This window comes from Macaca mulatta, chromosome 10 (assembly GCF_049350105.2).
Source record: "Macaca mulatta isolate MMU2019108-1 chromosome 10, T2T-MMU8v2.0, whole genome shotgun sequence".
NCBI lineage: Eukaryota > Metazoa > Chordata > Mammalia > Primates > Cercopithecidae > Macaca > Macaca mulatta.
The window spans coordinates 85,518,740-85,546,583 of NC_133415.1; the positions used below are offsets into that span (position 1 = coordinate 85,518,740).

A 27,844-nucleotide genomic window follows, 5' to 3' on the forward strand; every position below is an offset into this window, starting at 1 on the left:
GGACTGCCACCGCGCCTGGCTAATTTTTTGTAATTTTAGTAGAGACTGGGTTTCACCGTGTTAGCCAGGATGATCTCGATCTCCTGACCTCGTGATCCGCCCGCCTCCACCTCCCAAAGTGCAGGGATTACAGGTGTGAGCCACCGCACCCGGCCTCCCATTGTTTATTTTTTAGTTTTTGACACAGGGTCTCACTCTGTCACCCAGGCTGGAGTGCAGTGGTGTGACTGATCACAGCTCACTGCAGCCTCTAACTCGTAGGTCCAACTAATCCTCCTGCCCCAGCCTCTCAAGTGCCTGGGACAGCAGACATATGCCACCAAGTTCAGCAATTTTTTTTCTTTTCCCAATACAGAGTTTTGCTCTGTTGCCCAGGCTAGAGTGCTGTGGTACTATCTCGGCTCACTGCAACTTCTGCCTCCCGGATTCAAGCAATTCTCCTGCCTCAGACTCCTGAGTAGGTGGGATTACAGGCGCCTGCCACCACGACTGGCTAATTTTTGTATTTTTAGTAGAGATGCAGTTTCACCATGTTGGCCAGGCTGGTCTTGAACTCCTGACCTCGTGATCCACTTGCCTCAGCCTCCCAAAGTGCTGGGATTACAGGCATGAACCACTGTGCCTGGCCACATTCGGCAAACTTTTAAATTTTTTGTAGAGACAGGGTTTCCCCATGTTGCCCAGGCTGGTTTCAAACTCCGGGCCTCAAGCAATCCTCCTGCCTTGGCCTCCACAAATGCTGGGATTACAGGCGTGAGCCACCGTGACTGGCCCTATTCTTTCTATGTGGTGGTTTGGGGGGGAACCTCTGGAAGGGTACCTAAGAATCTAACAACAGAGGTTACCTATTGGAATAGACTAGTGGGGGAATTAAGTAAATGGGAGAAAAGAGAGAAGAGACCTTTTGTTTTAGACTTTTTTTTTTTTTCTTGCGATGGAGTTTCACTCTTGTTGTCCAGGCTGGAGTACAGTGGCACGATCCAGGCTCACTGCAACCTCTGCGTTCCAGGTTCAAGTGATTCCCCTGCCTCAGCCTCCCGAGTAGCTGGGATCACAGGAATACACCACCTTGCCTGGCTAGTTTTGTATTTTTAGTAGAGACAGGGTTTCTCCATGTTGGTCAGGCTGGTCTCGAACTGCCGACCTCAGGTGATCCACCCACCTTGGCCTCCCAAAGTGCTGGGATTACAGGTGTAAGCTACCGCACCTGGCTTGTTTTACTCTTTTTTTATACTCTGATAAATGTACATATTCTATGACCCAGCAGTTCCATGCCCATGTAATTACCTTATAAATACACCTCCATATGTGCAAAACAACACATATACAAGGATATTCTGTTGTGGCATTATTTGTAAGAGAAAAAGAATGGAAACAACCTAGACACCCATCAGCAGGAAACTGATTAAATAAATCATCCATTTGAAATAAAACGGTACATTTGTTACTAAGAATGACGCAATTCTCTGTGTTCTGATATGGAACGATTTCCAAGTTGAATGGAAAAAAGAAAGGTGCAGGACGGTGTGTACATAATGCTACCATTTGTGTGGGAAGAAAAGTGAAACTATATGCATATCCGTTTGCAAATGCAGTTAATGTCTCCAGAACACAGAATAAACTAATAACAGTGGCTGCTTCTGGGGAGGAGAACTGGGTAACTGGGAAACAGTGGTGGGGACGGGTTATTACCTTACACTATACTTTTTGAATCATGGGCATGTTTTATCTATTCAAAACTTTATAAAATTTCTGAGAAGGTATTTGCCGGGAGCGGTGGCTCATGCCTGTAATCCCAGCACTTTGGGAGGCTGAGGTGGGCCGATCACGAGGTCAGATCAAGATCATCCTGGCTAACATGGTGAAACCCTCTCTCTACTAAAAATATAAAAAATTAACTGGGTGTGGTGGCAGGCGCCGGCTGAGGCAGGAGAATGGTGTGGACCTGGGAGGCGGAGCTTGCAGTGAGCTGAGATCACACAACTGCACTCCAGCCTGGGCGACAGAGCGAGTCTGTCTCAAACAAACAAACAAACAAACAAAAAAATTCTGAGAAGGAGACGTATTGGAGGAGGAGGAGCAGGAAAAGTCACATGCTAGGGTGGGGGCTAAAGCCATCTGTACACAAAGCATTTCAATTTCACATGTTATGCTTTTTCCTGGGGCTTTTAACCTGAGTTTTCCCCGGAATTGCTCTTACAAATTCCAGCACTGGAACAGACACAATTTCACTGGAGACCCAGGATCTTCACAAAATCAGGGAGATAATTTTTAAAGACAAGAGCAAGCACTAGCTCTCTGCAAGGTACACCACTCTTTAATCCATGCAGTAGAAAGACAACTGGATCCAGACCTTTGCTGCAGAACCTTTTTATTCATCATCTAACCAACAGAGGTGGTTGGCTTGAGCTCAAACTGAAATGGCCTCAAAAGGCCTGCCTCGTTACAACATGACAGGGCAAAACCAGAAGTGGGGACAGAGTTTAGCCTCAGTTCTCTGCAGAGAAAACCAAGCATGTATTTACACACAGGTGCCTCATTAAAAACTGACTGGCAATGTTCCACCAGCACAGACCCAGAGTGTGCAGAAATCCGTGGGGGCTCTGTACACGTCATTCAGACAATCCACCGATTCCTCAGCCATAAACAAGCTCTTGCTTTTTGGGAGGAGGGTGATTAGCATGTTATCTTGAATGATGGCACCATTTGTTTACTCTGGAACTTTGAAGGGGAGGTGACAATTTACTTTCTCCCCTGAATCTGAGATGCAGTGGCCTGTCACAGTATCTAAAATGTGTCCTGGAAGACAGATAGGTGGTGGAGGTTGCCCTAACACAGAGTTTACGGGGTAATTGTGTTGGGCTCTTTAAGTACTTAATCCTGTTGTTTTTCAGAAACCCTTTGCACCTGGGCTCCTAAGAAGCCAGCAGGGCCCCATGGAGCATCCCACAGGCCTGTGAGTGAAGTGCCTCTCAGAGCAGTCACCCAGGGAAGGGAGGAGGGCAGGGAACGGGGCCAGGGGAGATGCAGGGACAGAAATCAGCAGAAACACTCCATGCTGGTTCTGACTCGCTCCATCTCGTGCAGGAAGCTGTAGAACTGAGGCAAGGTTAATTCTGGGGAGAGAAAATTCAGCTTCAGATAAATCCACAGAATCATCCAAGAAAATTAATTTCCACGCAGAGGATTTTTTTTTCTTTTTTGGCTTAGTACCTCTAAGCAGTTCTTGATGGGTAATTGATCATAATAAAGAACTGAGAGACTTGAATGCAGAAGGTTCTCTGCTCCATAGGAAAAAAAAAGGGAGTGAGTGTTCAAATGGCACAGCTCCACAGCACAAAGAGATGAAAGGGTATCATTCGGGATGTTCAATGGGACTTCTACGGCAAGAGCTTCTTGCTCATCAACCTTCTTCTTCAATCCCAGACATTCTGTTCCCTCCCTTTCCCTTTTTCAAAACGGCTCTTCAACTCTGGGGGCTCCAACCTGCCAATGGCTTTCTAACACTCCTTGTGCCATCTTTTAGGAGAGGAAAGGCAGTGGAACAGCTACTCCACAGCTGGCAATGACTGTTTTATAGAAGACATGATTTGTGGTGAGTGTCACCAGCCCCTGACTGCAGAGAACATGGAAAAGGTGAAGAGGTTCAAGAGGGAATTCAGACTCACCTATATACACATTTTCGGTTTGATTTCCTTTCTTAACCACCAACTTTAGCTGATGAAAGAAAAAGAAATAATTTAAATTAAAATGACAACTGAGCAAATAAATTAAAACCCTTTGACTTAATTAAGCTTCCAACCTGAGAGTCCTACAGGAGCAGTATGGATCATCCACCACTGAAAATTCTAACAATTCCCATGATTACAGGAACAATCACATGTCAATGAATCATACTAGGATCTATTCATCTGAAAGTAGGCATGTTAGTGACCACATCTGTAGCTGGCCACACTGCTCTGAGACAGATATGTAAGGTACTTCAGTAAAACATCCATTTAAATGGATATTTAAATGGATGGATATTTAACCCAATGTAGACTTGATAATTTTTAACCAAGTCAAAAATCTACCCATTTTCAAGGATCAGGAGAAGACTTACTTGTAAAAATATACTTCCCACTTTCTCCAATTCGCTGCTCCCAGATGTCACTGTGACAAAAAAAAAAAAAAAAAAGAGAGAGAGAGAAAAAATAACAAGTGACTGATTGAGGACTGACCCTGAAGAGCCCAGTTTTGCAGTTGTCCAGCAGAAGCCATGTGGGGGCAAGTATGAGGGCAGCAAGGCGTACTTCTGGAAAGTCAACTTATCCAGAGCCATGAATTGAAACAGCTACTGAATGTGGGCAGAATACAAAACAGCAGGTGCTGCCTCAACAGTGCCTTCCCCACAGTGGCTGTGTCACAGCCTCTGCACCCCGACCCTGTACCACCCAAATAACCCAGGACTGGTTGTAACTAGTTACCTCCAAATTTCCACTCCATATCTATGAGCTGGTTAATCATCAGAGTCTGACCAATGGCCCACTGAGCAAGGGTGGGAGCATTCTGCTTCCACTGGAACAAAAGCAAAAGCCAAAGTCAATTACAAGAGGAAGAATCTCCCCTTCTCCATCCTGCCCCAACACTGCAATATTTAGCATTGACACAGATAGTGGGGAGGGTGCAGAACCAAGGGCTCAACCTATATGCACATACCTAGGGATGGAGGAGGGTACAGAGTGGCAGACCACAACATTAATGTTGTATTTTTCATTCCAAGATTTAATCCATCTTGGAATAAAAACTGTGCTGCCATCATACTGGCCCCCACATGGCTTCTACTAGACAATTGCAAAATTGGGGTCTTCAGGGTAAGTTCTCAATCAGTCACTTGTTATTTTTCTTTTTGTCACAGTGACATCTGAGAGCAGTAAACTGGAGAAAGTAGGAGGTATATTTTTACAAGTAAGTCTTCTCCTGATCCGTGAAAATGGGCAGATTTTTGACTAGGTCAAATCAGGAAAAATGATTAGAGATGCACTGAATAGCGCTGGTTAATGCTGTGCGTATGACACTCGCTTGAAGCCAAATGAAAACCTTAGGCTGGGGAAATGATAATACTGATGGATGGTTTCGGCTTACTTGGCATTTTCCGTTGTTTTCTCTCTTCGTGATATAAAAGCAAGGGGCTGGGCGTGGTGGTTCACGCCTGTAATCCCAGCACTTTGGGAGGCCGAGGAGGGTGGATCACCTGAGGTTGGAAGTTCAAGGACAGCCTGGCCAACATGGTGAAACCCCGTCTCTACTAAAAATACACAATTTGGCCGGGTGCGGTGGCTCATGCCTATAATCCCAGCACTTTGGGAGGCTGAGGCGGGTGGATCACAACGTCAGGAGATAGAGACCATCCTGGCTAACACGGTGAAACCCCGTCTCCACTAAAAATACAAAATATTAGCTGGGTGTGGTGGCAGGCACCTGTAGTCCCAGCTACTCGGGAGGCTGAGGCAGGAGAATGGTGTGAACCTGGAGGCAGAGCTTGCAGTGAGCCCAGATCGCGCCACTGTACTCCAGCCTGGGCGACAGAGTGAGACTCTGTCTCTAAAAAAAAAAAAAAAAAATACAAAATTAGCCAGGCATGTTGGCACATGCCTGTAATCCCAGCTACTTGGGAGGCTGGGGCAGGAGAACTGCTTGAACCCAGGAGGTGGAGGTTGCAGTGAGCCGAGATTGTGCCATTGCACTCCAGCCTGGACAACAAGAGCGAAACTCTGTCTCGAAAAGAAGAAAAGAAAAGAAAAAAGAAAAGAGGCCAAGCACGGTGGCTCACGCCTGTAATCCCAGCACTTTGGGAGGCAGAGGTGAGTGGATCACGACGTCAAGAGTTCGAGACCATCCTGACTAACACACAGTGAAACCTCATCTCTACTAAAAATACAAAAAATTAGCCGGGCATGGTGTCATGTGCCTGTAGTCCCAGCTACTCAGGAGGCTGAGGCAGGAGAATCACTTGAACTCGAGAGGCAGAGGTTGTGGTGAGCCGAGATCACGCCACTGCACTCCAGCCTGGACAGAAAGCGACTACCTTTAAAAAAAAAAAAAAAAAAAAGCAGGGGATCTTAATTAACCTTGATTAAGAGGAATTATACCTTTTCAGAAAAGTAAGTGGCTTTCTCCTCACTAAGGCCTACAAGAGAACAGAAGGAGATATTAACATAATAAAAAGCCTCAGAAGCCAGTCACCCTGAGCAACCTTGGCCAATGACCTACCCAGAGTTATAAAATCCGCCTGGACCTGCTTGGCTGTGAGGCTCTTCTTCAAAGCACCTGGGAGGCAGGGGAGAAATCAGTTAGAAAGGCAGACCAGTGAATTAGTCAGCAACAAGTATTTAATGGGCACAACGTATGTGACCTAAAGGACAAAAGGAACACTCAAAGACTGGCCAGCTCCAAGAAGATCTCAATCCAGCCACGGGGAAAGAGCATCCGAAATGACCAGAAAACAAGAAAGACAGTACATTTTTAAATTTATTTATTTTATTTTAAAAATATATTTATTTTTTTGAAATGAAGTCTCGCTTTGTCGCCCAGGCTGGAGTGCAGTGGTGCAATCTTGGCTCACTGCAACCTGTACCTCCTGGGTTCAAGTGATTTTCATGCCTCAGCCTCCTGAACAGCTGGGACTACAGGCGTGCACCACCACACCCAACCAATTCTTGTATCTTTAGTAGAGACTGGGTTTTACCATGTTGACCAGGCTGGTCTCGAACTACTAACCTCAAGTGATCTGCCCACCTCGGCCTCCCAAAATGCTAGGATTAAAGGGGTGAGAGCCACCATGCCCGGCGTATTTTTTTTTTTAATTGTACAACACAATTATTTATCCCTCCAGCAAGTGTGAGAGAAGTCAGAGACAACAGAAAAGACTTCACGGTCTTGGGGTTGGAACAACTGGTCTGAGCAATGAGTAAGGCTATGAATTCCTGGAGCAAAAGGCAGGGGAGCGTAATGTCAGGTTGGGCACAGGGGGCAACCACCTAGAGCCCCACAATGCATTATGTAGCCACTATTGCATGTGGTTATGCAAAGTTTTTTTTTTTTTTTTTTTTTTTTTGAGACGGAGTCTCGCTCTGTCGCCCAGGCTGGGGTGCAGTGGCCGGATCTCAGCTCACTGCAAGCTCCGCCTCCCGGGTTTATGCCATTCTCCTGCCTCAGCCTCCCGAGTAGCTGGGACTACAGGCGCCCGCCACCTCGCCTGGCTAGTTTTTTGTATTTTTTAGTAGAGACGGGGTTTCACCGTGTTAGCCAGGATGGTCTCGATCTCCTGACCTCGTGATCCACCCGTCTCAGCCTCCCAAAGTGCTGGGATTACAGGCTTGAGCCACCGCGCCCGGCCGCAAATTTTAATTAAATAAAATTTAAAATTCCATTCCTCAGTCTCACTAGCTATTTCCTGTGTCAAACGATCACACAAGGCCAGGGACCATTGTATTGAACACTGAAGATTACAGACCATTTACATCTGCAGAGAAAGTTCTTTTTTTTTTTTTTTTTTTTTTTTTGAGACGGAGTCTCGCCCTGTCGCCCAGGCTGGAGTGCAGTGGCGTGATCTCGGCTCACTGCAAGCTCCGCCTCCCGGGTTCACGCCATTCTCCTGCCTCAGCCTCCTGAGTAGCTGGGACTACAGGCGCCCGCCACCGCGCCCGGCTAATTTTTTTGTATTTTTAGTAGAGACGGGGTTTCACTGTGGTCTCGATCTCCTGACCTTGTGATCCGCCTGCCTCGGCCTCCCAAAGTGCTGGGATTACAGGCGTGAGCCACCGCGCCCGGCCTGAGAAAGTTCTATCGGATGGCGTTATCCTAGGAAATTAGCTTTCACGCAGTACACCAAGATTGACCAAACAGACTAACCTCTACAATTCACAAGTCACTTCCAGAGGGGCTGTCAAAACTTCTCAGAAGCCCTAGGAACACTCCCCTGTGGTGGCCACCTTGTTTTGCTAGGCTCCAATTCCTGAAAACAAAGCCAGCAATCTGGGCTTCTCAATGTTTAACCTGCAGGCTACATCTCCAGTCAGAATTTGGCAACCACTCTCAAATTTTCCACTTTTTAGTTCACCAGAAAATGACTAATTAAAGAATAGGAAGATGCCCACCACCATCAAGGGAAGGCCCTGAACCTATATCCTAAACCCAAGTCCCCACCCCCACCTCACTCCAGAAAAACAATCCTAAAGGCTGTTGTACCGGTAAAATCAACCATATAAACAAAGGGAGGAAATCTTTTATCTCCAAAATCAGAGTGAGCAAGGAAGCCACACAGAATAAAAAAGGCAAGACCCCAGGAAACCGTAGCCATAAAGGCCCTCTGAGAAGGTGGCTACTTCCCAGCCAATCCAATTAACTCATAACTACCATGAATATAGCTTCTTGGTTTATACTGAATTCAAATCCAATACTTTATTTGACAATCCCAAAACACTGGGCTTTATTATTGTAATTTTTTTTTTTTTTTTTTTTTTTTGAGACAGTGAGATGGGGTTTCACTCTATCGCCCAGGCTGAAGTACAGTTGGGCAATCTCAGCTCACCTCCCCCTGCCCGGCGGGGTGCTCAAGCAATCCTCCCACCTCAGCCTCCCACACAGCTGGGATTACGATGCCCAGCTAATTTTTTTAATTTTTGTAGGGACAGGGTCTTGCCAAGTTGCCGAAACTGGTCTCAAACTCCTGAACTCAAGCAATCCACCCACCTTGGCCTCCCAAAGTGCTGGGATTACAGACAGGAGCCACCATGCTCAGCTATTATTTTAACTTTATTTACCACGAAAGATTAAGCATTTTTGGGAGAAAATCTGTCAAATCCAGATAGTCAAGAATTGTACTGCCAAGAATTCACCCAACCAAGCTGCACCCAAAAGCACACTGAGATATACAAGGGAAGCTCTTTAGCAATGTGGATAGTAGGGACGAAAGGTCATGGAGAGACCAGGCACAGTGGCTCACGCCTATAATCCCAGCACTTTGGGAGGCCGAGGTAGGTGGATCACTTGAGGTCAGTAGTTCGAGACTAGCCTGGCCAACATGGCAAAACCCCATCTCTACTAAAAATACAAAAATTAGCCGGGCATGGTGGCACACGCCTGTATTCCCAGCTACTTGGGAGGCTGAGGCAGGAGAATCGCTTGAACCCAGGAGGCAGAGGTTGCAGTGAGCCAAGATGGCGCCACTGCATCACAGCCTGGCGACAGAGCAAGACTCTGTCCCAAAAAAAAAAAAATAGAAAAAACAAAACAAAACAAAACAAAAAAACAAGCTGGGTACCTGTTACACAATTAGCTGGGAGGCTGAGGCAGGAGAATCATCTGAGCCCGGGAGGTAGAGGTTGCTGTGAGCCGAGATCTTGCCACTGCACTCAAGCCTGGGCAACAGAGCAAGACTCCGTCTCAAAAACAAACAAGCAAACAACAACAAAAACAACAAACAAAAACTCAGGTCAGACCATGTCTTTTTTTCTGCTCAAAGCCCTCTACTATCTCCTATTTCACTCACAGTAAAATCCAAAGGTTGTACAATACCCTGCATGCTCTGGCCTCCTCTTAGAACCCCTAAGCTCTCTCCCTTGCTTACTCTGCTATTTTTAGAATATGCCAAGCAGCTTTCTACCCCCCACCATTTGCCCTTGCCGTTCTCTGCACACAGCTCATCCCTTTGCTTCATTCAGGGTTGTGCCTGACTCTTACCTCCTCAGAAAGGATCCCTGACCATTCTATTTTACATTTTTTCTTTTTTTTTTTTTTTTAATCTTATTTAAAATAAGATTTTACCCAGGCTGGACTGCAGTGGTGTAATTACGGCTCACTACAGCCTTGACCTCCTGGGCTTAATGGATCCTCCCACCTCAGGCTCCTAAGTAGCTGGGACTAGAGGCACGCCCCACCATGCTTGCCTAATTTTTAATATTTTTTCTAGAGATAGAGTCTCACTATCTTGCCAGCCTCGAACTCCTGCACTGAAGCAATACTCCTACCTCAGCCTCTCTAAATGCTGGGATTATAGGCATGAGCTGCCAAGCCCAGCTTCATTCTATTTTAAATAGCACTGCCCTTTACTCATACTCCTATAATGCTGTGGAATATTCTGCATTGCATTTATAACTACCCAACTTTATGTTATATATTTATTATCAAGTTTTCCACTAGAACATCAGCTTGATAAGAACAAAGACTAGGCTCATTTTGCCTACTGCTGTGTCCCAAGCTCCGAGAGAAATGCCTGGCAAAGTTTATTGGTTGGCACTCAATAAAAACATGTTGAATGCAAGAATCCTTACAATGGAATGCTATCCAGGCTTTTAAAAAATTATGTAAGGCCAAGTGCTGTCATTCCAGCACTTTGGGAGGCTGAGGTGTGAGGATACTTGAGCCCAGGGGTTCAAGACCAGTCTGGGCAACACAGGAAGACCCTATTCTACAAAATAAAAAAAATTAGCAAGGTATAGTGGCATGGACCTGTGGTCCCAGCTACTCAGGAGGCTGAGGTGGAAGGATGGCTTGAGCCCAGGAGGTTGAGGCTATAGTAAACCATAATTGCATCACTGCACTGCAGCCTATGCAACAGAGTGAGACCTCATTAAAAAAAAAAAAAAAAAAGAGGTAGCTCAGTAGCTCTTGATGGACCAATCTGTATAATATAATGTCAAGAAAAAAAGGAAAGGCACCTATAATCCCAGCACTTTGGGAAGCTGAGATGAGAGGACTGCTTGAGGCTAGGAATTTGAGACTAGCCTGGGCATCATAGCAAAACCCTGCCTCCACAAAAAAATAATAAAAAATTACTTGGGTGTGGTGGTGCACACCTGTAATCCAGCTGCTCAGGAGGCTAAGATAGGATGATCGCTTGAGCCCAGGAGTTTGAGGCTACAGTGAGCCATGATGGCACCACTGCACTCCAGCCTGGGTGACAGAGCAAGACTCTATCTCTAAAAATAAATAAATAAAAATAAGTGTTACTTTGGCCGGGCATGGTGGCTCACGCCTGTAATCCCAGCACTTTGGGAGGCTGAGGCGGGTGGATCACATGAGGTCAGGAGTTTGAGACCAGCCTCGTCAACACGGTGAAACCCTGTCTCCACTAAAAATACAAAAATTAGCTGGGCATGGTGGCACACACCTGTAGTCCCAGCTACTTGGGAGGCTGAGGCAGGAGAATCACTTGAACCCGGGAGGCAAAGGTTACAGTGAGCCGAGATCACACCACTGCACTCCAGCCTGGGCGACAGAGTGAGACTCTGTCTAAAAAAAAAAAAAGGAAACAAAGCCAAGTGGCTTATAGGCCAGAGGGTCCCCACACCAAGTTCCTTCTAACACCAGGCCATTCTCAGAAGCTATCTTGGTGCTGCAGTACCAGGCAATGCCTTGACAGTTGTTGACAATGAAGGCAACAAAGCTGCAGGCACAGAAGAGCAAGCTCTCCATCCTGAAGTTACCTCGGGAGGGCAGAGGCCAGACCTGAAACATGGATTGGCATCATGCTAGGTCTCAAGTGCTTAACCTCTTTTTCAGCTTTTTCCTTTGGTGATTCCTTTGTCCTAGGCAAATACCAGCCACAAGACAGACCTTCAACCTTTGACCCTATGCCAGACAGAATGAAAACTGTGTTGGGGCCTCTTGGAGGATGGGGTGGGGGGAGGGATAGGATTAGGAAAAGTAGTTAATCCATGATGGGCTTAATACCTAGGTGATGGGCCGGGCAAGGTGGCTCACACCTGTAATCCCAGCACTTTGGGAGGCCGAGACAGGTGGAACACGAGGTCAAGAGATCGAGACCATCCTGGACAACGTGGTGAAACTCCATATCTACCAAAAAGTATAAAAATTAGCTGGGCATGGTGGCACGTGTCTGTAGTCCCAGCTACTAGCGAGGCTGAGGTAGGAGAATCGCTTGAACCCAGGAGGCAGAGGTTTAAGTGAGCCGAGATCTCGCCACTGCACTCCAGCCTGGTGACAGAGCGAGATTCCGTCTCAAAAAAAAAAAAGAAACCCTAGGTGATGGGTTGACGGGTGCAGCAAACCACCATGGCATACTATGTAACAAACCTGCACACCCTGCATGTGTACCCCAGAGCTTTAAAAAAAAAAAAAAAGAAAGAAAATTGTGTAAACTCCAACACTGCAGTCAGCAGAACATGATACATGGGGAAATTTAAGAACATCCTTCTGGGCCGGGCACGGTGGCTCACACCTATAATCCCAGCACTTTGGGAGGCCGAGGCAAGTGGATCACGAGGTCAGGAGATCGAGACCATCCTGGCTAGCACGGTGAAACCCCGACTCTACTGAAAACACAAAAAATTAGCCGGGTGTGGTGGTGGGCACCTATCGTCCCAGCTACTCGGGAGGCTGAGGCAGGAGAATGGCGTGAACCCGGGCGGCGGAGCTTGCAGTGAGCCGAGATTGTGCCACTGCTGCACTCCAGCCTGGGCGGCAGAGCAAGATTCTGTCTCAAAAAAAAAAAAAAAAGGGCCGGGCGCGGTGGCTCACGCCTGTAATCCCAGCACTTTGGGAGGCCGAGACGGGCGGATCACGAGGTCAGGAGATTGAGACCATCCTGGCTAACACCGTGAAACATCGTCTCTACTAAAAAAATACAAAAAAAAAAATAGCCGGGCGAGGTGGCGGGTGCCTGTAGTCCCAGCTACTCGGGAGGCTGAGGCAGGAGAATGGCGTGAACCCGCGAGGAGGAGCTTGCAGTGAGCTGAGATCCGGCCACTGCACTCCAGCCTGGGAGACAGAGCAAGACTCCGTCTCAAAAAAAAAAAATTCTTCTTCAAACACAGATAACTTTGAGATGGTCCTTTTTTTCTTTTTTTTTTTTTGAGACATGGAGTCTTACTCTTTTCCCCCCCGACCAGAGTGCAGTGGCGCGATCTTGGCTCACTGCAACCTATGCCTCCCAGATTCAAGTGATTCTCCTGCCTCACCCTCCCAAGTAGTTGGGACTATAGGTGCATGCCACCACGCCCAGCTAATTTTTTGCATTTTTCGTAGAGACTAGGATGGTCTTGATCTCCTGACCTCATGATCCGCCCACCTCAGCCTCCCACAGTGCTAGGATTAAGGTGTGAGCCACCATGCCCGGCCTCTTTGTGAACTCCTGACCTCAGGTGATCCACTCACCTCGGCCTCCTAAAGTGCTGGGACTACAGGCGTGCACCAATGCACCCAGCAACAGGCACCAATTTTTACCAGAACTGTTGCCTTAGCTAAACCCTCAAAGCTGTCAAACAATATGAAGGACAAAACAAATGGAAGTGAGGGCGAGGATTTCAGCTTTGCCAAGACAGGTGGAAAAACAGCAAACATTGTTCTTATTCAGTGTACAAATGGGAGCCCAAGGAATGGACACAGGCTTGGTGAAAACTCCCGGAGAAGGAAGCAGATGGGAGAGGATGGAGAGCTGCTTTCATCCAGTCATTACTGACCCCGAAGGCTGTCCAGCTGAAGCCACCCTGTAAGGCTCACAGAGATGCTGGGAAACATCAATGAACTGAACAGACAACAATCTCTGCCCTTATGAGGCTTCCATTCTACTGGCAGGAGAAAGACCACAGCAATAACGTAACACATAAGCCACACAGGGTATGAGAAGGGGGAGGCTAGGCACAGTGGCTCACGCCTGTAATCCCAGCACTTTCGGAGGCCAAGGCAGGTAGATCTCAAGGTCAGGAGTTCAAGACCAGCCTGGCCAACATGGTGAAACCCCATCTCTACTAAAATACAAAAATTAGCCAAGCATGGTGGTGAGCGCCTGTAATCCCAGCTACTCGGGAGGCCGAGGCAGGAGAATCGCTTGAACCCAGGAGGCAGAGGTTGCAGTGAGCTGAGATCATGCCATTGCGCTCTAGCCTGGGCAATACAGTATGACTCTGTCTCAAAAAAGAAATAATAATAAAACTGCCCTCCCGCCAAAACAAAAAAAGAAAGAAGGGGGAAAGTGACATGGAGAAAAATAGTAGGGTGGCGCATGGGGCTGGCAGTCCTGGGGAATTTAGTTCAACGTTTGATTAAATACCACTTATGACTACACTTCATTGCTGATTATTCTTTTTTGTGTGTGTGGCTACAAAGAACTCACTGGGGAGTGGGGAAGGGGAGTTACCTCCTTTTTATAAAAATAAAATAAAATAAAATAAAAATCAGTTATGGATCACCCACAGGGGCCAGATATCTTGCTAAGTATCAAAATAAAAATAGGGCCAGGCATGGTGGTTGTAATCTCAGCACTTTGGGAGGCCAAGGCAAGTGGATCACCCAAGGTGAGGAGTTCAAGACCAGCCTGGCCAATATGGTGAAACTCCGTCTCTGCTAATAATACAAAAAATTAAGGCCAGGCACGGTGGCTCACGTAGTCCCAGCACTTTGGGAGGCTAAGGTGGGTGATCACGAGGTCAGGAGTTTGAGGCCAGCCTGGCCAATATGGTGAAACCTCGTCTCTACTAAAAATACAAAAATTAGCCAGGCATGGTGGTGCATGGCTGTAGTCCCAGCTACTCAGGCGGCTGAAGTAGAATAATCGCTTGAACTCGGCAGGTGGAGGTTGCAGTGAGCCGAGATCGCACCACTGTACTCCAGCCTAGGCAATAGAGCGAGATTCCATCTCAAAAAAAACACAAAACAACAACAAAAAGAATTAGCCAGGTGTGGTGGCACATGCCTGTAATCTCAGCTACTCAGGAGGCCGAGGCGGCAGAATCTCTTGAATCCGAGAGGCAGAGGTTGCAGTGAGCCGAGATCACGCCACTGCACTACAGCCCGGGCAACAGAGTGGGACTCCATCTCAAAAAAATAAGTAAATAAAAATAAATAAATAAATGAAATAAAAATAGGCAGCCAAGCAGGGTGGGGAGGTCGAGGCTACAGTAAGCAGAGATTGTGCCACTGCACTCCAGCCTGGGCAACACAGCCAGACCCAGTCTCAAAACAAAACAAAACAAAACAAAACATAAATAATAAAAAAACAGGCAGCCAGGCATGGTGGCTCATGCCTATATCCCAGCACTTTGGGAGGCTGAGGCAGGTGGACTGCTTGAACTCAGGAGTTCAAGACCAGCCTAGGAAACACGGCAAAACCCTATCAAAAATACAAAAATTAGCTGGGAGCGGTGGCATGCACTTGTGGTCCCAGCTGCGTGGGAGGCTGAGGTGGGAGGCTCACTGAAACTCAGGAAGTCAAGGCTACAGTTAGCAGAGACTGTGCCACTGCGATCCAACCTGGGCAACACAGCCAGACCCAGTCTTAAAAAAACAAACAAACAAAAAGAATAAAATAAAATAAAAAAACAGGCGGCCAGGCGTGGTGGCTCATGCCTATATCCCAGCACTTTGGGAGGCTGAGGCAGGTGACTGCTTGAACTCAGGAGTTCAAGACCAGCCTAGGAAACATGGCAAAACCCTGTCTCTACCAAAAATACAAAAATCAGCCAGGAGTGATGGCACGCACCTGTGGTCCCAGCTACTTGGGAGGCTTAGGTCGGAGGCTCGATGGAGCTTAGGAAGTCAAGGCTGCAGTGAGCTGTGATCACGCCACTGTACTCCAACCTGGGTGACAGAGCGAGACTCTGTCTCAAAAAAAATTAATTAATCAAAAATAAATAAATTAATTAATTAAAAACAGGCTTAAATAGTGACCCTACTGCCAAGTTATCTGTAATCTCAGCTAGGAGATAACACCTAATAAAAATGACAATCGTAACATTAGCAGCAGTGCGCTACCACTTAGAGAAGTGAGCACCTTGTTACATTTATTATCTTTATCCTTGTAATAAAAGTATAAGTCTACTATTAGTTCTCAGGTACCATTAGGTCTCCGAGCTATTAAATCCTTGGTGAGTAAGCAAGCACAGGAGGGCCACCCAGCAGCCACGTGCTGGACTGGAATCCTATCGAGATCCTGATGGGAACTCACTCCAAACAAACAAAATACAGGAGACAATGGGGAAATTAATACTGACCTTGTATTTTCCTTTTAGATATGATAATGGCATTGTAGTTTGATAAGGGGGAAATTCCTTTTTTTTTTTAGAGATAGATAACTAAGTATTCAGGAATAAAATGATATGCCTGATACTGCCTTTAACATAATCCAGTTTGCACTGGGCATGTTGCCCACACCTGTAATCCCAGCTACTCAGCAGGCTGAAGTGGGAGGATTGCTTGAGGCCAGGAGTTGAGACCAGCCCAACCAACACAGCAAGACCCCCACATCTCTAAAACTAAACTAAACTAAAGTAATCCAGTTCAGAGAGCAGTGAGAAGCCATGGGTGGGGTCCACATGAATCAATCTGGCCATGGGTTAGTCACTTTTGAAGGGTTTTCTTTGGTTTGTTTTTTAGAGACAGGGTCTTCCTCTGTTGTGCAAACTGGAGGGCAGTGGTGCAATCATGGCTCACTGCAGCCTGGACTCCTGGGCTCAAGGGATCTTCCTGTCTCAGCGTCTGAAGTAGCTGAGACTACAGGCAAGTAGTTGGGACTGCAGGTGCGCACCACCATGCCCAGTTAATATTTTTTTTATTAGACAGAGTCTCACTGTCACCCAGGTAGGAGTGCATGGTGTAATCTTGGCTCACTGCAACCTCTGCCTCCCAGGTTCAAGCAATTTTCATGCCTCATCCTCCCAAGTAGCTGGGGTTACAGGCATGTGCCATCACGCCCGGCTCATTTTTGTATTTTTAGTAGAGATAGGGTTTTGTCATGTTGGCCAGGCTGGTCTCAAACTTCTGACCTCAAGTGATCCGCCTGCCTCAGCCTCCCAAAGTGCTGGGATTACAGGCATGAGTCACCATACCTGGCCATTGTTTTTCCATTTTTTGTAGAGGTAGGGTCTCACTACGTTGCCCAGGCTGTTCTCCAACTACTGGCCTCAAGAGATTCTCCCCCTTTGACTTCCCACAGTGCTGGTATTACAGGCATGAGTCATTGTGCCTGGCTGAAGTCAGGTGTTTTAAAGAATTATATACTAAATAGTACAAGAAAAACATTTCTTAAAAAAGGCAAAAAAGGCCAGGCGCAGTAACTCATGCTTGTAACCTCAGCACTTTGGGAGGCTGAGGTAAGTGGATCACCTGAGGTCAGGAGTTTGAGACCACCCCGGCCGATATAGTAAAACCTCCTCTCTACCAAAAAAAAAAAAAAAAAAAAAAAAAATCAGCCTGGTGTAGTGGTGTGTGCTTGTAATCCCAGCTACTCAGGAGGCTGTGGCAGGAGAATCGCTTGAACCCAGGAGGTGGAGGTTGCAGAGAGCCAAGATTGTACCACTGCACTCGAGCCTCGGTGACAGAGCAAGACTGTCTCAAAAAAATAAATCAATAGGCCGGGCGCGGTGGCTCAAGCCTGTAATCCCAGCACTTTGGGAGGCCGAGACAGGCGGATCACGAGGTCAGGAGATCAAGACCATCCTGGCTAACACGGTTTTTTGTACTAAAAAATACAAAAAACTAGCCAGGTAAGGTGGCGGGCGCCTGTAGTCCGAGCTACTCAGGAGGCTGAGGCAGGAGAATGGTGTAAACCCGGAAGGAGGAGCTTGTAGTGAGCTGAGATCCGGCCACTGCCCTTCAGCCTGGGCGACAGAGGGAGACTCCGTCTCAAAAAATAAAAAAATAAATAAATAAAATAAATCAATAAAATAAAAAGGGGCCAGACGCGGTGGCTCACGCCTGTAATCACAGCACTTTGAGAGGCCAAGGTGGATGGACCGCCTGAGCTCAGGATTTCGGGACCAGCCTGGGCAACACAGTGAAACTCCGTCTCTACTAAAATACAAAAAATTAGCTGGGCGTGACGGCATGGGCCTGTGATCCCAGCTACTTGGGAGGCTGAGACAGGAGAATCGCTTAAACACAGGAGGCAGAGGTTGCAGTGAGCAGAGACTGTGCCACTGCATTCCAGCCTGGGCAACAAGCGAGACTCTGTCTCAAATAAATAAATAAAATAAAATAAAACAAAATGCCAAAAAAAGATCAGTACTTTACAAAGTTTTTACTTGACTCTCCACCTGCCAAAAAGAAAAAAAGAAACCAAAAAGTTCCATCATTAACTATGCTTCACAGATACTGGTTAAGCAGGTTTCTTTACTGCAAGACTTTTCAGAACCTGAGATGTGTCAATGTGTGCTTGAATCTCCAGGGTTCCAAGGCTGGGGTTGGGGGGAGAGTATTTCGGACTCTGGACACACCAATTTGAGGAAGACTGATCTGGTGGTTTCTTGGGGCCACTTCAGCTCTAACAAACTGTACTTCTACAATAACAGCTTGTTGCACAGGCAGGACCAGGCTAAAGGGAAAGGACAGTGATGAGGGCCTGGAGGCTCTTACATTGCAGATTAGATTAGGAAAGGCCTTGAATACCAAACTGAGGCCTACAGACTTCATTACGCAAGGTAAACAGTTGAGAGGAGCAGCATGATCCAAGCTGTGCTGTAGTAAGTGTGCTCCAGGGCAAACTGGAGTCTGGATGGGAGAATGGAGGTGGAGATGTAACTGCCACAACTAGACATGCAGGGCTAAGAAACTGTTCTGGGATGGCAGCCTTTGGGACTAGAAAGAAGGAATGCACAAGGACAAACGATAAGAAGGGGCCAGGAAGGCCGGGGGCAGTGGCTTACACCTGTAATCCCAGCACTTTGGGAGGACAAGGCGGGGTGGATCACCTGAGGTCAGGAGTTTGAGACCAGCTTGGTCAACAAGGTGAAACCCCATCTCTAATAAAAATATAAAAAATTAGCCAGGCATGGTAGCGAGTGCCTGTAATCCCAGCTACTCAGGAGGCTAAGACAGGAGAATCGCTTGAACCTGTGAGGCGGAGGTTGTAGTGAGCCAAGATGGTGCCACTGCACTCTAGTGTGGGCAACAAGAGCAAAACTCCATCTAAAAAAAATAAAATAAAATAAAACTTAGAAGGCTTTGGGACATTAACTAGCCCAGACATACATTCACATCCTCATTATTAGGTAAAAGTTTTATCCCATAATTTAACATAAAGGAATAGGACTGATCACTAGCTGCTCTATCAATAAATAAAGGCCATAACAGCTGGGCACAGTAACACGCCTATAATCCCAGCTACTTGGGAGGTTAAGACAGGAGAATCATTTCAGCCAAGGACTTCAAGACCAGCCTGGGCAACAGAGCAAGACCCTGGCTCAACAAAAGTCCCAACAAAACAAAGGTTACAGTTGAGCAAACACTGTGTTAAGTACTTTACAGGCATTTGTCCATTCATTCCTAACACCACAATAAGCTGCTATTATTATTCTACTTTTCAGATAAGAAACTGAGGTTCTACAAGGCTGAATTGTCCAGGACCAAATGGCTACATTCAGTGATGGGACCAAAACTCAAATCAGAGTGAGCCTGAAAAGCCCATCTCTTCATTGGTATGCTGAGTTCCTCAATTTCCTCTATATCTATAGAAAATGACCTACTATAGGCCAGGCACAGTGGCTCACACCTGCAATGCCGGCACTTTGGGAGGCTGAGGTGGGCAGATCACCTGAGATCAGGAGTTTGAGACCAGCCTGGCCAACATGGTGAAACCCCGTCTGTACTAAAAATACAAAAATTAGGCGGGCATGGTGGCACATGCCTGTAATCCCAGCTACTCAGGAGGCTGAGGCAGGAAAATCACTTGAACTCGAGAGGCAGAGGTTGCAGTGAGCCGAGACTGAGCCACTGCACTCCAGCCTGGGAGACAAGAGCGAAACTCCATCTCAGAAAAAGAGAAAAATATAAACTAGGCCAGGCATGGTGGTTCATGCCTGTAATACCAGCGTTTTGGGAGGCCAAAGCAGGCAGACTGCTTGAGCTCAAGAATCAAGACCAGCCAGGGCAACATGGTAAAACCTCGTCTCTACAAAAAATACAAAAATTAGCCAGGTGTGTTGGGGCATCTGTAGTCCCAGCTACTCAGGAGGCTGAAGTAGAAGAATCACTTAAGCCCTGGAGGTGGAGGTTGCAGTGAGTTATGCTGATCAGTCCGCGTGAGACCTTGTCCCCTTGCAAAAAAAGAAGGAAAATATAGACTCAACGTCCCCTGTGACGGTCACAGCATCTCCTAAATCATATTCAATTCGCTCTGCATGTACTGAGCACCTGCTTTATGCCATTACCTTGCTTCTAACCATGGCTTAGGAAAGAACAAGACTAGCCCCTGACTTTGAGGAACTATCTATTAGAGCCATGAGACAGATACATCAGATACAAACAAAACAGCAGGAACAACAGAAACCTGTAAATGAGTACTGACCAAAATGATAGCTACAGATAAAAAGCATATCTCAGATGCTGGAAGGGGAGGTCACTGTGAACTCAAGCGATTTGGGAAGGCTTTCTGAGACAGCACAGGGGTGGAGCTCAAGGACTGGGAACAGCTGAAGGCAATCTAACAGGATCCAGTGGGGGGCCAGGTGTGGTGGCTCATGCCTGTAATCCCAGCACTTTTAGAATCCGAGGCGGGAGGATCGCTTGAGCCTAGGATAGACGGAGATCAGACTGGGCAACACAGGAAGACCCTGACTCTATTTATTTTTAATAGGCAGGGCACGGTGGCTCACACCTATAATCTCAGGACTTTGGGAGGCCAAGGCAGGCAGATCACCTCAGGTCAGGAGTTCGAGACCAGCCAGGCCAACATGGTGAAACCCCAACTCTACTAAAAGTACAAAAAATTGCTGGGCAGGGTGGCTCACGCCTGTAATCCCAGCACTTTGGGAGGCCAAGGCGGGCGGATTACCTGAGGTCAGGAGTTCGAGACCAGCCTGGCCAACATGGAGAAACGTCGTCTCTACTAAAAATACAAAAAAAAAAAAAAAAAAAAAAAGCCAGGCCTGTTGGTGGGCGCCTGTAATGCCAGCTACTCAGGAGGCTGAGGCAAGAGAATTGCTTGAACCCAGGAAACGGAGGTTTGCAGTGAGCCGAAATCATGCCACTGCACTCCAGCCTGGGCGACAGAGCAAGACTTTGTCTCAAAAAAAAAAAAAAAATTAGCTGAGTGTGGTGGCGCACATCTGTACTCCCAGCTATTTGGGAGGCTGAGGCAGGAAAATCGCTTGAACCCAGGAGGTGGAGGTTGCAGTGAGCCAAGATCACACTACTGCACTCCAGCCTGGGTGAGAGAGTGAGAATCCATCTCAAAAAAAAGAAAATAGGCCGGGCACGGTGGCTCAAGCCTGTAATCCCAGCACTTTGGGAGGCCGAGATGGGCGGATCACAAGGTCAGGAGATTGAGACCATCCTGGCTAACACGGTGAAACCCTGTCTCTACTAAAAATACATAAAAAACTAGCCGGGCGAGGTGGCGGGCGCCTGTAGTCCCAGCTACTCGGGAGGCTGAGGCAGGAGAATGGCGTGAACCCGGGAGGCGGAGCTTGCAGTGAGGTGAGATCCGGCCACTGCACTCCAGCCTGGGCGACAGAGCGAGACTCTGTCTCAAAAAAAAAAAAAAAAAAGAAAAGAAATAATAAATAATACAAATACAAATACAAATACGAAAAATTAGCCAGGCGTGGTGGTGCATGCCTGTAGTTCCAGCTACTCAGGAGACTGAGGCAGAAGAATTGTTTGAACCTGGGAGATGGAGGTTGCAGTGAGCCAAGATTCGAGATCTTGCCACTGTACTCCAGTCTGAGTGACAAGAGCAAAACTCTGTCTCCAAAAAACAAACAACAAAAAAAAGGATACAGTGTACAGTGTGGTGGGGAGCATAGATGAGGAAGACAGGAAAGACTGGGGACAGGGACACTAGACAGAGGTCTCCCGAAAAATTAGTGCCCATAGCAGGTATTTGGTAGACAGGTCTCAGCCCTCAGATAAACCCATTTCCAAAGATGAAGGCTAGAGAATGAGAATAATGACTTATGGTTCTGGATGGGCATGGTGGCTCATGCCTGTAATCCCAGCGCTTTGGAAGGCGTGGCCAGCAGATCACCTGAGGTCAGGAGTTCAAGACCAACCTGGCCAACATGGTGAAACTTGGTCTCTACTAAAACTACAAAAATTAGCCAGGCATGGTGGTAGGCACCTGTAATCCCAGCTACTCAGAAGGCTGAGGTAGAAGAATCACTTGAACCCGGGAGGTGGAGGTTGCAGCGAGCCGAGATCGCACCACTGCATTCTAGCCTGGGTGACAGAATGAGATTGTCTCAGAAAAAAAAAAAAAAAAAAAAAAAGGCTTGTGGTTCTGCACTTTAGGTACCGTGTTGGTGAGGCTGGTCTCGAAATACTCACATTTGTGAGTAAGAAGAGGTTGTAACGATGTTCACTGTGGCGTTGTTTGTAAAGGTGAGATGTGAGAACAACGGAAATATCCAACAACAGGAAATAGATTAAAAGGAGATATATTCAGTCTATGGGATATTACAGCCACCTAAAGAATGAAGGTGATGTCACCAGGTATAATGAAAAAAATGTGAGTTCCAGGACACGTTTTACGGTTTGCTACCATTTATGAAAACAAAGCTACATAAATGTATATGTTCATTAGTGTACATAAAAATATAAAAGGCTATAGTCCAAAATTATATTGTGATTATTTCTAGGGACGAGAGTAGGAAGAGAGTAAAAGGGGATTTTTACTTTTCACTCTCTATAGCTCTGTACTGTTTTTGAAAGTTTAAAATGAAAATTTATTCCTCCTGGTGCAATGGCTCACACCTGTAATTCTAACACTTTGGGAGACTGAGGCGGGCAGATCACTTGAGCTCAGGAATTTGAAACCAGCCTGGCCAGCATGGCAAAACCCCATCTCTACAAATAATAATAATAATACTACCAAAAATAGCCAGGTGTGGTGGTGCATGCCTGTAGTCCCAGCTACTCTGGAGGCTGACATGGGAGGATCACTTAAGCTTGGGAGGCGCAGGTTGCAGTAAGCTGAGATCATGCCACTGCATTCCAGTGTGGGCAACAGAGCAAAAGCCTGTCTCAAAAAAAAAAAAAAAGTATTCCTATATAAAAAGACTTTGGCTGAGTGCAATGGCTCACGTCTGTAATCCCAGCACTTTGGGAAGCCAAGGCGGGCAGATCACGAGGTCAGGAGTTCAAGACCAGCCTGGCCAACATAGTGAAACCCCATCTCTACTAAAAATACAAAAATTAGCCAGGCTTGGTGGCACTTGCCTGTACCTGTAAATCCCAGCTACTCGGGAGGCTCAGGCAGGAGAAGCACTTGAACCCGGGAGGTGGAGGTTGCAGTGAGTAAAGATTCCGCCACTGCACTCCAGCCTAGGCGACAGAGCAAGACTCCATCTCAAAAAAACAAACAAAAAAAAGACCTCATGGCCAGGTGCAGTGACTCACTCCTGTAATCCTACCACTTTGGGAGGCCGAGGTGGGTGGATCACCTAAGGTCAGGAGTTCGAGACCAGCCTGTCCAACATGGTGAAACCCCGTCTCTACTAAAAATACAAAAAATTAGCTGGGTGTGGTGGTGGGTACCTGTAATCCCAGCTACTTGGGAGGCTGAGGCAGGAGAACCACTTGAACCCAGGAAGCGGAGGTTGCGGTGAGCCAAGACCGTGCCATTGCACCGCAGCCTGGGCAACAAGATTGAAATTCCATCTCAAAAAAAAAAAAAAAAAAAAAAAAGAAGGCAAGAATCACATAAAAACGAGGCTCAGAAAATTTCACAGTTGAAAATCTCTGGAATGTTCTGGTTCAAGCCCCCCGAACCTCAGGAGCACAATACAGGGCAAGAGGAAGAAACTTCACTAAGACATAGGAAGGTGCCGAACAGAAGCAAACAAATTAAACCCCCAACTTCTAATACACTTGAACTGAAGCTGGGCATGGTGGCTTATACCTGTAATCCCAGCACTTTGGGAATCCATAAGGCAGGAGGACAACTTGACCTAGGAGTTTGAGACTAGCCTGAGTAACATAGAGAGACTCTATCTCTATACACAAAAATCATTAGCCAGGAAGGGTGGTGTCCACCTGTGATCCCAGCTACTTGGGGGGTTGAGGCAGGAGGATCACTTGAACCTAGGAGTTTGAGGCTGAAGTGAGCTATGACTGCACCACTGTATTCCAGCTTGGGCAACAGAGCAAGACCCTATCAAAAACAGAAAAAATGCTCCATTTAAAAAAATTATTAGATTCAGGCTGGGCGCAGTGGTTCACGCCTGTAATCCCAGCACTTTGGGAGGCTGAGGCGAGCAGATCACAAGGTCAAGAGATCACGACCATCCTGGCCAACATGGTCTCTACTAAAAATACAAAAATTAGCTGGGCGTGGTGGCACGTGCCTGTAATCCCAGCTACTTGGGAGGCTGAGGTAGGAGAATCACTTGAACCTGGATGGCAGAGGTTGCAGTAAGCCAAGATTGCACCACTGCACTTCAGCCTGGTGACAGAGAGACTCCATATCAAAAAAAAATAAAAATAAAAATACTAGATTCAAGGGACGTTGTCGAGCTGCTATAAAAGTTTCCAAGTGCTTATTCTCAATTTCTGTCCTTATTAGAGACAGGACAAGAGGACATTCTCGGAATGGAACCCAGGATACAGACTGAACTTTTGAGTTGCGCTGCGCCACAGGGCACTGCTATTCCACTATACTATGTTCACCTGTTACACGGGCTCCCTCGAGAGACTGAGTCCCACACACATCTGGCTCATTACCGAACACTCTGGCTCAGTCCACAGAGCATGCTTCAATGACTCCATGGACTAAAGGAATGTCAAGTTAATGTCTCTGGCCACAGCTGCTAAGAGAGGTTACTCACCATTTGGAACCAGGAGGAGGCTTTTCACAATGCTTCTGAGGGAGCTGAGACTGATACGATTGGTGGTGGCAAATTCAGAGAGCTGAGCCAGAAACCTTTCCACCTGCAGTGAGGGAACAGTGAAAACCTGGGCCTTCACTTTTTAAGCATCTCGGGGACCACGGACCCACTCTTCCTAACATGGAATGTTCTATTTACCTCTTTTGGCTCAGTTAGGAAGTGGAAAAGCACCTCTGTCAGGGCTGAGAACTGCTGTGAAGGAAACAAGACAGAACATCAGTACAATTTCTACTGCTGGGTCAGCATGCCCCACCCCAGGCAACTGCAGAGACTTGAGAGGGAAGAACAGTAACAGCCAGGTGTTATGCCTGTTCTGATCATCCTAGTTACAAATGTTCACAATCCCACCACCGTGTCAATATACGTGTGTCACTACATCATCTGAAAAACACGTTTATTGGGATACTTGGGAAACATGTATTGAGAGACTGTGAGCATACGCACTCAGAAGCACACATATATCTCTAGGACACAGACACACACAGACAGACATACACACACGCATGCACAAAGGGAAAATCACCAGAAAATTAAAAGCGGTTACCACTTTGGATGATTTTTGTTTTCTTCTGTTTTACCTATCCATATTTTCTTTTCTTTTCTTTTTTTTTTTGTTTCCCTGAGATAGGGTCTCTCTGTTGCCCAGGTTGGAATGCAGTGATGCAATCTCGGCTCACTGCAACCTCTGCCTCCTGGGCTCAAGCGATCCTCCCACCTCAGCCTCCAGAGTAGCTGGGACTACAGGCATATGCCACCACACCTGGCTAATTACTTTTTTTAATGTAAAGACAGGATCTCACTTTGTTGCCCAGGATTGTCTCCAACTCCTGGGCTCAAGCAATCTACCCACCTGAGCCTCCCAAAGTGCTGGAATTACAGGCATAAGCCATGCACCTGGCCTCATATTTTCTTGGGTTCCCCCCACCCATAAACATCTCATTACTTGTGTAAGACAACAATAAATTGTAACACTTTATTATGCACCTAGAACAGACCCTTACAGTTTTGTGTGTCTTAATCTTTTCTCTTTACTGGTACTGTGCTGTTAGGAACTGAATGTTTGTGTCTTCCCCAAATTCATATATTGAAGCCCTAACTTCTGTTGTGACAATATTTGAAGACAGGGCCTTTTAGATGAGATGATAACGGTTAAATGAGGTCATAGAGACCATCACCCCATAGGGCTGGGGGCCCTTATTTTGATTTTATTTTATTTTTTAGATAGAGTCTCACTCTGTTGCCCAGGCTGGAGTGCAGTGGTGTGATGTCGGCTCACTGCAACCTCCACCTCCCGAGTTCAAGCAATTCTCCTGCCTCAGCCTCCCGAGCAGCTGGGACTACAGGTGCCTGCCACCACACCTAGATAATTTTTGTACTTTTAGTAGAGACAGGTTTCACCATATTGGCCAGGCTGGTCTCGAACTCCTCACCTCAAGTGATCCACCTGCCTCATCCCCGCAAAGTGCTGGGATTATAGGCATGACCCACCGTGCCCAGCCTAGGGCTGGGGCCTTACAAGAGGAAGAGGCCAGGTGCAGTGGCTCACGCCTGTAATCCCAGCATTTTGGGAGGCCAAGATGGGAGGATTGCTTGAGGCTGTGAGTTTGAGATCTGCCTGGGCAACATAGCAAGACCCCATCTCTTTTCTTTTCTTTTTTTTTTTTTGAGACAGAGTCTTGCTCTGTCGCCCATGCTGGAGTGCAGTGGCACAATCTTGGCTCACTGCAAGCTCCACCTACCGGGTTCACACCATTCTCCTGCCTCAGCCTCCCAAGTAGCTGGGACTACAGGCACCCGCCACAGCGCCCGGCTAATTTTTCGTATTTTTAGTAGAGACGGGGTTTCACCATGTTAGGCAGGATGGTCTCGATCTCCCGACCTCCTGATCCGCCCGCCTCGGCCTTCCAAAGTGCTGGGATTACAGGCATGACCCACTACGCCCGCCCAAAGACCCCATCTCTTAAAAAAAAAAAAAAAAAAAAGGAAGGAGACAGCTATCTACAAGCCAGGAATCACATTGGCTGGCACTTGATCTTGTACTTCTGCACAAGCAAAACTGTTAGAAATAAATGTCTGGGCTGGGTATAGTGGCTCATGCCTGTAATCCTAGCACTTTGGGAGGCTGAAGCAAGCAGATCACAAGGTCAGGAGTTTGAGACCAGCCTGGACAGCATGGTGAAGCCCCATCTCCACTAAGAAAAACCAAAACAAACAAAAAAAATTAGCTGGATGTGGTGGTGTGTACCTGTAATCCCAGCTACTCGGGAGGCTGCGGCAGGAAAATCACTTGAACCCAGGAGGCAGAGGTTGCAGTGAGCCATGATCATGCCACTGCACACCAGCCTGGATGACAGATCGAGACTCCGTCTCAAAAAAAAAAAAAAAAAAGAAAGAAAGAAAAGAAAAGAAAGTCTGTTGTTGGAGCCAACCAGTCTATGGTATTTTGCCTTAACAAAATACCAGCTGCCCAGGTATTTTGTTATGGCAGCCTGAGCTGACTGAGACACAGATCATTACTTTCTCATGTCCCTCCCTGTGAACAGTGTGTATAGGCTGGGCATGGTGGCTCATGCATGTAATCCCAGCACTTTGAGAGGCCAAGGTGGGTGGATCATTTGAGGTTGGGAGTTCAAGACCAGCCTGGCCAAAATGTAAAACCCCGTCTCTATTAAGAATACAAAAATTAGCTAGTCATGGTAGTGCGCGCCTGTAATCCCAGCTACTCGGGAGGCTGAGGCAGAAGAATGGCTTGAACCTGGGAGGCGTAGGCTGCAGTGAGCTGAGATCGTGCCATTGCACTCCAGCCTGGGTGACAGAGCGAGACTCCGTTTCAAACAACATCAACAAACCCAGTGTGTATGGCATAGTGGGGAAAACCTGGATGCCAGGGTTTAAAAGACCCAGTTGAATCAGTGTTCTCCATTGACTACTCTTGTGAATTTGGTCAAGTCATTTAGACTCTGTGTCCCAGTCCTCATGAGGAAAACAAAGGTAGTAATATACAGCTTCCAATACTAACAGTGACA

At 46.9% G+C, this 27,844-nt stretch overlaps 1 protein-coding gene across 12 annotated transcripts in view; it reads right to left on the minus strand.

The window, feature by feature from the left end:
* Positions 1-2,354: 2,354 nt before the first annotated feature.
* Positions 2,355-27,844, minus strand: part of COMMD7 (COMM domain containing 7) — a 37,849-nt gene continuing 12,359 nt past the window's right edge. The window contains exons 2-10 of one of the 12 annotated variants that reach the window (XM_077951451.1): positions 24,957-25,007; positions 24,759-24,861; positions 6,253-6,309; positions 6,132-6,169; positions 4,467-4,557; positions 4,103-4,152; positions 3,669-3,717; positions 3,214-3,281; positions 2,355-3,116 (exon numbers count right to left, since the gene is read on the minus strand). In XM_077951451.1, the coding sequence (XP_077807577.1) occupies positions 3,111-3,116; positions 3,214-3,281; positions 3,669-3,717; positions 4,103-4,152; positions 4,467-4,557; positions 6,132-6,169; positions 6,253-6,309; positions 24,759-24,861; positions 24,957-25,007 (513 nt within the window). In that variant the 3' untranslated portion in view covers positions 2,355-3,110. Of the gene's footprint in view, positions 3,117-3,213; positions 3,282-3,668; positions 3,718-4,102; positions 4,153-4,466; positions 4,558-6,131; positions 6,170-6,252; positions 6,310-24,758; positions 24,892-24,956; positions 25,011-27,844 lie in introns of all 12 variants that reach the window. The other 11 variants (XM_077951448.1, XM_028828311.2, XM_028828310.2 and 8 more) reach the window with 11 other exon arrangements.